Raw genomic sequence first — 11,108 nt, 5'->3', positions numbered from 1 at the left:
AAAAAAAAAAAAAAAAAAAAAAAAAAAAAAAAAAAAAAAAAAAACAATTTCATCAGTAATCCAAAATGTACAAAAATACTGGCAAAAACATGACACCCTTCCCGCACCCCCCCAAACAACCACCACGGATATTATTAGTGGCATAATTGTAAATACTTAGTAGGTTGATTATAGTGAATGGTGTTTGTATATGGAGGACGTTGGGGTTTGAGAAGGTAGACATAATTTTGGATATTAGTCCATGGTGGATTTTCAGAGAGAGAATTTGTAATTATGAACAATATCACTAGCATGAGTTCACAATTAATACCTCGTTGTACCACAATATTCCATCTCTGCGAGCTTGAATAATGCAACACTGCAAAAAGAAGACAAATCCAAACCCTTCAATTAAACAACTCTGTATAAAGCATTTCATGTTTTTGTCTGTGTGCCTGATCTGAAGAAATACAATTTTTAAATAACATAAAAATTGATACTAAAGTTACAAACTTGCCTTGAATGAAGCACGGGAATCGTAACCTTTTCGATAATGCTTCCAATTATCACTGCCTCCCTCAGACTACAAGTGCCAGACTGTAGAAAGAAAGAACCAAGGTTTCATTAGAGCACCATAAATTTCAACAAAGCAATAAAATTAAGAGCTATACACATTTCTGAGGTATCACTTTCAATATACACTATACAATGCAGAATGAAGGTAAAGTGGAGAAAGCAAAAGGAGTTGAAGACTGTAGACCCATAAGTTCAATGGCCAGTGTTGGGAGAAAATAATAGCAAAAGTAAGCACAGAAGGATTAAAAATGGTATCAAATGGAGACAAATCATTGACCCAATAATCTGTGGAAAAAGAATAAGGGGAAGACTATGAATTATAATAATGAAAGGATGGGCATTAAATTTGGATATAGAAAAAGTTATTAAATTTGGATGAAATTGATCACAGGGTGCGTATATGGTACAATATTTTCCATCTTCCTCAATGGAAGACCAAGACAAGGGGATCCATTGGCTCCCTTTCTATTTTAACTAATTTTTATTGAGCAGATTTTTAAAAAATGAACATCCTATGGAAATATTCAAGGTTTCTTGGTGCGCAATGGTGTGGCTCTGGTATCCCATCGCCAATTTGTAGATAATACAAATGATTTTTTGCTACAATAAAGAGAAAATGATTGAAAATTCAAGGCATATACAACTAAAAACTTTAATAAATACCATTGAGATCAAGGAAAAATTGGGAAAAAAAAAAACCCATCATACCTATTATTAATCATCATTCTTGATTATCCCTTTTTATAATTTAATAGTGCCCAAAACTTCAAAAGATTCTAAAGCTCATGAGCAATAGCTATATCTAATAGTGCAAGAGCCTTCATATATAGATTGATTCACACCTTCCCATGATAAAATTTAATATCCTAACATAAGCTACTTCAGAATGAATATGAAAGTAGGAACCAAAATTCATGAAGAAATATAATGGACATGACATGTCATGGTTAGGAATTACATACCTCACAAAGAGGAAGCAAAATCCCTTTGAAGAAGGCAGTGGGTTTATAAAGGGACTTTTTCAATGCTTGATACAAAGCAAAGTGTAACCGCTTATTCTTCTGAATGTCTTTCCTTACAGCTGGAAGCAAAACAAGCTTATAGAATTTCTCCACCTTTTTTACTCCCAAATTGGATGCAAAAATTCTAGTGGCCTGAAACATTGCATTTGGTGACCAATTTTCAGGCTCAGTTAAATATAAAACTTCCTCCCAGAGCGGCATGGAAGGGATGCGTTTGAAAGCTTTGGGTACTTTCCCAGCCATATATTTGTTGAGAGATTTTCCCACTCTGCATGAAGTGTTTCAATTTAGCTCAAACATATATCCCAGCTTTCTTTTTCTAAATAACATCAAGAAAATTGACAGATTTTATACCCTTTGTATAAGTCTATGACTGAGGTATCTAATTTTGGCAGAGGCCGTGTATCTGCATTAGCAAACAACAATGGCAATAGAATCACAACATGAATCAACTATTATAAAACGTATCACCAAACTGAAACTTCACTAAAACATATCTGAACCTGAAGAGACGATAGCATCGTTTTCTTTGATTTTCATCACGATAAGATCAGCAAGTGTACGTTGTGGCCCTACATCCTTTGATAAAAAAGCTTCCACTAATCGCTCATCTTCCTCTGCAATGTCCTCCTGATACAGAAGATAATTTGGAGGGGGGAAAAAAAAAAAAAAAAAAAACAATTGAAACCCGATAAACAAAGACGTAAAGCACGTTATATAAAATTCTTAGATTGGCGAACGCTACGCTACCTCCTCATAAGTACCAATTTGAGTTTGAGTTTCAGAGAATCCAGTAAAATCATCAATGTCATCCTCATCATCCTTGGGAACCTCTTCATCAGGAAGCTCAAAGAAAGGATTGGCGTTTGGATTCCTAGTTTCAATTTCATTTTCTTTCTGCTGAATACGAGCTTCTCTAAATATCTTGGAGCTCATTCCAGAAGATAAAAGCGTCTCATCCTCTTGATGATGGCGCTTTCTTGCTTTCAGCTTGTTTGGCACCGGTTCGTTTTCCGTTAGAAAAGGCTGCGGGTTTCGCAGCCTGTTCCTCTTATTCGGCGCCATAGAAATAGGAAGACGAAGCTGCCGTTTCGTATAGTTGCCTACGACGGCGACTCGCGGGAGAATTGTCCAGAGGAGGGGCGACGGCGACTCGCGGGAGAATTGTCAAAAAGGAGCGCCGGGAGGGAAGAAGAAGGGTTTAGGATAGTTAGGGTTTATTTTTTCTTCTCTTTTGTTTGTTTTGTATTTATTTATTTATTTATTTTATAGGGATAAGCTTTTTTCGATTTGTATATTTAATTAAAGTGATATTTAAAATTTTAAAATTCATATTACCCATAAATTAAATTTCATCATTATCTATCAAATTTTCTTTAATTTAATCATTTAATTTAAAATGTATTATTATTTTTTAGTTTAGATATTTAAGATATAAAATAATTTGTTGCAGAATATAATTTATAAAATTCTTATCCGTTATAATTTTTTTTCCTTATTTGGTCAGTAATATATTTTATTTTATTTCATTTTTTTCATGATTTTTATAAATTTTCTATTTTCATTATTGAAAATTCTTAACTTCAACATTTCAAGGGTTTAGGATTTAGGGTTTAGGACGATATTTCGAACCTTGAGTACTGTTAAGTTATTTACGTATAAGCCAAAAAGTTACCATAGTAAAAAAGCAAAGATTAAAACGATGTTTTAACCCCACCCATGTAAAAGACAATATGCAGAGAGGAACCAAAAATTCAAACAAAAAGGAACACCAACCAATTAAACACACAAATATAGTTATGACTGACCACTTCAGAATTCGAGTTCAACAAAAACTGGGGCCTTTTCATTGAAACAACGTTACAATCACGAATTTACTCTAATCAACTCGAGCATAGTTCAATAGAATAAAACACCAATTACCATACTAAAGATCAATTGTTCAATCATTCACCCTACAATCCCTACCATCGTTGAACTCAAAATCACAAATTAACTACTGAAGTGCGTCAGATTGTCATCTTGAAAATGCAGTCAGTATGGAGGCAACGGTCATATCAAAGCTGAGATCTATGTCAAATAGCTAACACAAACTCCAATTTTTGGGAAACTCTGGTTCAGTCTACTACCTAATTTCAACATATGGATGCACAGTGATTACTAGCAATGAACTACTGGAATTCTATCGTACGAACTAATGTGGTGGCGATGTCGGTGTAGCTACAATGGCTCGTCTTTCTAATGAACAGATCTTCTTACCATGGCCTCCCTTTCCCTCCTAACCGGCGTGCCAGTTCAAAATCCTTTTTCACTGAATGGAAAGAAAAAAGGAAATGGATAACATTTAGAGGATCAATACGTACAATTTGGACGATGACAGAAGATGATATCTAATGATAATGAGGAAGCCACTGGGAACCTAACAGAGTTCATAATCATGTTAAACTATTTACAAGTCAAAAGTTACTGATCATGAAGCCCTGGAAGATAAAGTTCTAATGTACAAATACGAAACAACGAACGAAAAGGAAGAAGCATGACAAGTTCATAATGAGTTGAAAAGAAATTTATTCCATACTAACCAGGCTAACAATCCACAATCATTTCTTAACATAGGAACCAGTTCGAAGAAGCATACAACGTCGAGCAACAAGAAGTGAAATATCTTAGTCCATATGCCTGCTTAGAAAATTTGTTCTTTGAGCATGACAAGTTCAAAATGAGCTGAAAAGAAACTTATTCCATACTGACCAGGATAACAATCCACAATCATTTCTTAACATAGGAACCAATTCGAAGAAGCATACGACATCGAGCAAACAAAAGTATACTTTTACTATATTATAGTGACTCATGCAGTATGGCCTCAACCACGCTATATGTTTCGATAGTATTGCTTTTCCTAAGAAGAATCTACTTGTAGCATAACGGTAATATCATCGAAAACGAGTAAGGTGAAAGCTGGTGCAGTGCGTAGGACACTAGGTTAATGATCGACTTACTGATTGTTACACGCTTCGCATGAATAGCACATAGCATTGTATCTTCAAATAGATGAACCAAAAAATCTTCTGCGGCCTACAAATGAGAGAAATGCAAGAAGTTTAATGGTACAAATTTACTTGATCTTAAGAAAATATAACCAAAAGCAAAACCTGAATCAGGTCAAAAATCTTAGTAAATTTCAGAATTAAACAAGAGCTAGAGAGAAAACACACACATTCATACAACAAACTAACGAAGAACATTCTCATAAAGGAAGCTCATGTTCAGAAATCTTAGTAACTTTCAGCAACAATTCTTGTAAATTTTAGAACATACTTAACAGAGAGTAAAAGGTACTGTCAACATACCGCTAGACATGATAAATTTGCAAGTTGCAACAAGTTTTTTAAAAAATGAGCTTCAAATTCCCAAAGCTATTGCCATAAATAGTGTGGCTCAATCAAGAAAGTCATAGAAAATAAGGCTCAATCAAGCAAACAATAGAAAATAAGCAATTACTTCTTGAAGAGCTATTAAAGCTTCAGCTTGCCAACGTGTAACCTGCGGAGCCAACTGGTAGCTTACTTCTTTCACCTACAAAGGTTTTAAATATAACTATCAAGTGATCAAATTTCAACAGCAATACATGTTAAGTAATTAGAAAACAAGTAATATGTTCTTTCTCCTTAAAAACTGAAAACTAACAGAGCTCCATTTGAGGACAAAGGGAATACTTTTTGCAAACGGGTTGTAATGCAGTAGTGTAGAACATTTGGCTAGAGAGAAGAATTTTGTAAACGGCACGTGGGCGGGGGTTAAGAAGATTTCAATGCCAATCCATCATTTCAAATTCTATGTTTTCTTCATATTTTTCACATCTTGATTCATTTCATGAGGCAACCATGTGATCCTCCGATATTTTCATATCAAGAAAGTCATAGCATTTTCTCCTAGGTTGGTAACGTCTATTATCCTAGATAGGTGGCTCCTGTAATGTTAGGAATCACGACCCTCCACAATGGTATGATATAACCCACTTTGAGCACAAGCTCTCGTAGCTTTGCTTTTGGCTTCCCCAACAGGCCTCATACTAATGGAGATGTATTCCTTACTGATAAACCCATGATCAACCTCTTAATTAGCCGGCGTGGGACTCCTCTTCCAACAGACCATGTAATTTTGTAGTTACCCTTCTCGATTGAAGTTATATTTTCATCCAAAAGAAACAGTCATAGATATGCATAAAGTAAACTCTTATAAAAAGACTATGCACCAAGACTACGGTTATGGCAAAGAAGAAGACATCTCAATATAAACAAGAGGAAAACTTCTGGCTCCTTAATCAATTAGTGAAAACTTTAATTCAAGGGTGTCCTTGCATTCAAATAAACAAGAGGAGGAAAAAAAGAACCCACTGCGCGGATGAAATTGCTGGCTGGAATTAGCAGATTCCATGATTTCTGGAGTTGTCGAATTTCCCTTAACGCCACTGTCCCTGGTCTGAAGCGTCTTTTTTTTCCCGTTGTTCTTGATAGCGGACCTATATTAAAGGAATAAGCCAGTTGAAGAAGCATATGCAAGAACATCGGTATCATCAAAATCAAATTGTTCTTGATTAAAAAGCCGGAATAAAAGAACTCACTCTGAGTTTGCCTCCCACTTTGTGTTCTTCCACTAAGTGGCTATCAATTTGCAGAAACAAACATTAATTAGCCAATTATACAAAAATAAATTGCACCAAAGTATTCCAAGCAAACCAAGATCACAAAAATTATTTTGAATGTACAAATATAAAGCTCTCTACAACCATAGGCTTTAAAACAAAACTTGTAGCAACTTCCAAGCCCTGTTTGGGAAAGGCACAATTGTGAGATCCTACATCGGTTGGGGAGGAGACCAAAGCATTCTTGATAAGTGTGTGAAAGTCTCTCCCTACCAGACTCGTTTTAAAAACCTTGAGGGAAAGTCCGAAAGGGAAAGCCCAAAGAAGACAATATCTGCTAGCAGTGGGCTTGGGCTGTTACTAACAACTGTTTAAGAAGTTCTTTTCCTCGTATACTCTGGCACTGCTATAGCAAAAATTATTTTCCTCATGTACTCTAGCACATCTACAGAAAATGCATCAGCCAATATAGTTTAGTGGAAAATTGAGGAGAGGACTTCCTTTCCTATTAGGGAATCCCTCTAGTCCAAGTGATAGTTGTCGACATAAGAGGTCGACAAATCAAATCCAAATTGCTATATGCAACCAGGACTCCAAGATCATGGGTTGCAAACGTTACATCTTCGTAGTTAGAAACCAACTAGGCAATGTACTGTCACGTACATAGTTCGTAGACGTTCGAGGGGTCTGCTTTCTACTTAAAACACATAAGAAGACAATTGTCTCTCCTTTCAAACCACTTGGCCTTATATACTATTCATCAGTAGTAACCACCTCTATATAGTAACTTACATGTACCCTTTGATAAGTAAAACATATAGAGTTTAAAAATTATTCAATGAGATAGCCACAAACGTTCGATATGAACTTTAAAAAAATTATGTTCCTTGATAACTTTTGGATACAAAATTTAAGTACTTTTGCAATTTTTCTCTCCTAAATCTAGCAGTACAAAACTATTGATCACAATGTGGCAATCTCCTCTAAAAATTTCTCAAATTGGAGGTATCAAAACCTTGTCACAAGCTTATGTCGCCTGCTAGTATCCGAAAACCTAACCAAACAACATACTTCTGCAGGTAAGACCTTCATTGTAGAAAAGGTATGTATCATAGTCATAGGACACCCAAGCTCTAAATGCTAAGCCCTTTCACCATCCATGAATGACTTGATAGGTGGAGCAACTTCTACAAAGGCAAGCGCCTCAATAACGTAAAGTCAAGTAATTTGCTAAGCACATATGGGCTGAAATCTCATCGAAGAACAATCGCTAAGTGAAGCCGATAGTGCTAAACTTGAAATGAAAGAAGGTTACTTAGTTTTGCCACTTAATCTTTTCAATAGGAAATTGGGTTTTCATTGAGAAAAAAATGAAAAATGTACCTACAAGAAAGGAGTTCAATTCAAAAGTACAAAAGGCCGTAGCCACCAAATCCTACAATGAGGCATTAAATTTTCGTTCACAATTCTCCCTCAGATTTCTCAGCTTCTCTAAAAGATCTATAATTTCTCTCGAGCAAAAGATGAAAGAATCTCACATTTGCTACATAAAACAGTGGCAAAAATTGACAGGACAAAGATCTGATAAGTTATTCCCTCATTCCACTGTTTTCTCAGCAACATAAAACGAAAGATTCATGCAATGGCAACATTCTCATTTTCCAGAATTCTTAAGCCATCGTATCAGCTAAAACCAGACTTCACAAACCCATACACTGAAATTTTACCTAACATCTTTTCCATCATACATAATCAAAGAACATAAAAATGGTGCAAACATTCACGAAATTCTAAACATTGTCACAAATTACGGGAAAGTGATACCGTCGACGGCGCAGCTGAGGAAGAAGGTGAAGCTCCGGCAACTAAGATTTTACCAAAAAAAACAAAAAACAAGCTGTAAGAAGAAGGGAAAAGAAAAGGCAAATGCAAAAGCAAAAACATTTCCATGAACAAAATCATTACGAACCCAAAAAAACCCCATGAATGAAAACGGGAAGTAAATCCAAATTACTGTGTGTGGCAGAGAGAACCTGATGGCTTGCGATTTGAGTTCCTTTGGGTTGGATGCTTCGCTCGCGCCATTGATTCAAAATCAAAAGCAGTAGCGCGAGAATGAGGAGCAGGCAGAGAGGAATTGGAGCTCTTCGCTGTTTCAATTTGGGGGCAATACTGCCCGCTTTCAAAAAGGGTCAACTAAAACACAACTTCCCGCTATTATTTTTACCATTTTTTAAAAGGTTTTATTAATATTCTATTTTTTTTTTAAATTCCAAAAATTTAATAATTCAATAAAAAATAAATAAATATTTTTTATTATCAGCTTGAGCATTTCAAAAATACACATAAATTTTAATTTTATATATATATATATATATATAAAATTATCATCATCAAACTTTCAATTTTTTCTCGTTTATAATTTATATATATATATATATATATATATATATATATATATATATATATATATATATATATATATATATATATATATTTAATTTTGAATTTAAAATAAATAATTAAAAAAATTATAATTTGGTTATTAATTCAAAATTTTTAATGAAGGAGAAAAATAAATATAATTTTCAAAAATAGAAAATAATCCACTCTTAACTATATAGACATGAAATTTAATTTTATATTTAAAAGAGAATAATTAAATTTATAATTAAAAAAAAAAACCTTTAAATTAGCGAAAGATACTAAATTTATAGTGTTAAAATATTTATTTTAAAATAATATTTTTTTAAAAAAAAATATTTGTTGAAAAAGGAAAAATTAAAAAGTGGATATACAGATATCTTTGTTGCCCGGTTGCGCCCATGAAAAAATCTCTGCGAATTTGAAGAAAGGGGTTTCTCCTTCAAGATAAACCCTAATCCGTTCCTTTCAATTCGCTCGAGCTGAGCAGGTGAGTTAATCTTTATTGTTCTTCTTTATTTCTTGTCTCATAGAATCAATTGATAGCTCCAGTTTATGGATTCCATGGTACTTTTTTATTCGCCCAAAGCTTCGTTATCCATGTCCATACCTTTCGTTCTTCCGCATAGAGCTTATTTCTTTGAGAATCCTTCTTCTTCTGTTAAATCGGAATTTTGGGGTAAGAACTTGGATTTGCGGCACAGAAATGATGGTTTTTCCGGTAGTGATTTAAGAAAATCTCGTGTTCCTTTTCAACCGATTACAGCTATTGTGAAACGGAGGAAAGAGCTTCCGTTCGATAATGTTATACAGAGGGATAAGAAGCTGAAGTTAGTTATGAGGATTAGGAAGATTTTAGTTCAACATCCTGATAGAGTTATGTCGCTTAAGGAATTAGGTAAATTCAGGAGAGATTTGGGTCTGGAGAAAAAGAGGAGGCTAATTGCTTTGTTGAAGAAGTTCCCTGCAGTGTTTGAGGTCGTGGAAGAAGGGGCATTTTCGTTGAAAGTCAAGTTAACGGCAGAGGCCGAAAGTTTATATTTGGAGGAGTTGAAGATCAGGAATGAGATGGAAGGCTTGTTGGTTATGAAGCTGAGGAAGCTACTGATGATGTCGGTTGATAAACGAATATTGTTGGAGAAGATTGCTCATTTGAGGACTGATTTCGGTCTTCCTTTAGAGTTTCGTGAAACGATTTGTCACGGTTATCCTCAGTACTTTAGAGTTGTAGCAACGGGGCGTGGTCCAGCCCTCGAATTGACTCACTGGGATCCTGAACTTGCAGTTTCTGCATCAGAGTTGGCAGAAGAGGAAAACCGAGCTATAGAGTTGGAAGAGAAGAATTTGATTATTGACCGACCGCTGAAGTTTAATCGTGTGAGGCTACCCAAGGGTCTTAACGTCTCAAAGAGTGAAATGAGGAGAATTTGTCAGTTTAGGGACATTCCTTACATCTCTCCCTATTCTGATTTCTCGGGGCTTAAGGCAGGTACGCCCGAGAAAGAGAAACACGCTTGCGGGGTTGTTCATGAGATTTTAAGCCTCACACTTGAGAAGAGAACTCTAGTGGATCATCTCACTCATTTTCGAGAAGAGTTTAGATTCTCGCAGCAGTTGAGGGGGATGTTAATAAGGCATCCCGATATGTTTTACGTCTCACTGAAAGGGGATAGAGATTCGGTCTTCCTCAGAGAAGCATATCGTAATTCTCAGTTGATCGACAAAGATCGGTTACTAATCATAAAGGAGAAACTCCGAGCTCTTGTTGCTGTTCCTCGAATCCGAGGCAGAGGAGCACTCAAAAACGACACAGATGGGGGAGATGATCAGCCAGATTATATGAGTGGTGAAGAGTCATCTGATATCGATAACCTTTTGGACGATGGTGATGAATTTGACGACAATGAGGATGGAGCTTTTGAGGATAATTGGAGTGATGAAGAAGATGATACCCCACCAAGTTTCAATGTAGATCGAGATGGCGAATCCATAAATATTGAAGCAAGGAAGCAAAGCCAGGTCGATAACTCGCAAAAGCTCGATCAGAGTCTTCTTTCTCCCGTATTACCTGATGGACGGCCCCGAGAAAGATGGTGAGAGGTATAAACTTGTCTATTTTGTAGTACACTCCTAGAAATCTTTAGTGACTGGATTCATGAATGTGCTCTGCTGTGTAGTAACTATGGTTTCTGTTCAAAAATAGCAATGAAAGCTTTTCTCAAATCACGTTTAAGTCAAATAGATTTCATGCATTTGGGTCTGTGCTTATGCTCTAAAAAAGCCTTTAAAAAGTTACAAAAAGGCTTTTTAAAAAGGCTAAGAGAACGAGATACTGTATAAGTCCATTAGTTTTAGCTCAAGACCACAAGTTTTCGAGCCTTGAGTAATCGTGGTTGGATTATAGATATATCGCTCGTTAATGCATGCATGCTATATAATTTGGTCGTATATTTTTTTAC

General features: G+C 35.4%; 3 protein-coding genes across 3 annotated transcripts in view; 1 reads left to right on the top strand and 2 right to left on the bottom strand.

Moving 5' to 3' along the window:
* LOC111498137 (bystin) overlaps positions 1 to 2,792 on the bottom strand; it is a 4,248-nt gene extending 1,456 nt beyond the window's left edge. The window contains exons 1-6 of the mRNA XM_023149251.1: positions 2,328 to 2,792; positions 2,081 to 2,207; positions 1,932 to 1,983; positions 1,518 to 1,845; positions 497 to 576; positions 311 to 358 (exon numbers count right to left, since the gene is read on the bottom strand). Of these exons, the coding sequence (XP_023005019.1) occupies positions 311 to 358; positions 497 to 576; positions 1,518 to 1,845; positions 1,932 to 1,983; positions 2,081 to 2,207; positions 2,328 to 2,642 (950 nt within the window). The 5' untranslated portion in view covers positions 2,643 to 2,792. The remainder of the gene's footprint in view (positions 1 to 310; positions 359 to 496; positions 577 to 1,517; positions 1,846 to 1,931; positions 1,984 to 2,080; positions 2,208 to 2,327) is intronic.
* A 588-nt stretch (positions 2,793 to 3,380) lies between these two features.
* Positions 3,381 to 8,423, bottom strand: LOC111498182 (histone H3-like centromeric protein HTR12). Its single transcript, XM_023149323.1, has 7 exons — positions 8,259 to 8,423; positions 8,050 to 8,090; positions 6,205 to 6,244; positions 5,978 to 6,102; positions 5,082 to 5,156; positions 4,580 to 4,655; positions 3,381 to 3,888 (listed from the first exon to the last, which is right to left on the bottom strand). Exons 1-7 carry the CDS (start codon positions 8,308 to 8,310, stop codon positions 3,833 to 3,835), a joined length of 465 nt encoding a protein of 154 aa, XP_023005091.1. The 5' UTR covers positions 8,311 to 8,423; the 3' UTR covers positions 3,381 to 3,832.
* A 598-nt stretch (positions 8,424 to 9,021) lies between these two features.
* Positions 9,022 to 10,872, top strand: LOC111498122 (protein WHAT'S THIS FACTOR 1 homolog). The gene has a single exon (XM_023149232.1). The coding sequence runs from the start codon at positions 9,205 to 9,207 to the stop codon at positions 10,744 to 10,746; it is 1,542 nt and encodes a 513-aa protein (XP_023005000.1). The 5' UTR covers positions 9,022 to 9,204; the 3' UTR covers positions 10,747 to 10,872.
* The last annotated feature ends 236 nt before the right edge of the window (positions 10,873 to 11,108 follow it).

Source organism: Cucurbita maxima, unplaced genomic scaffold (genome assembly GCF_002738345.1).
Source record: "Cucurbita maxima cultivar Rimu unplaced genomic scaffold, Cmax_1.0 Cma_Scf00024, whole genome shotgun sequence".
NCBI classification, from domain to species: domain Eukaryota; kingdom Viridiplantae; phylum Streptophyta; class Magnoliopsida; order Cucurbitales; family Cucurbitaceae; genus Cucurbita; species Cucurbita maxima.
Note: the sequence above shows the minus strand (reverse complement) of the source record. Positions and strands in the feature narration are given on the sequence as shown.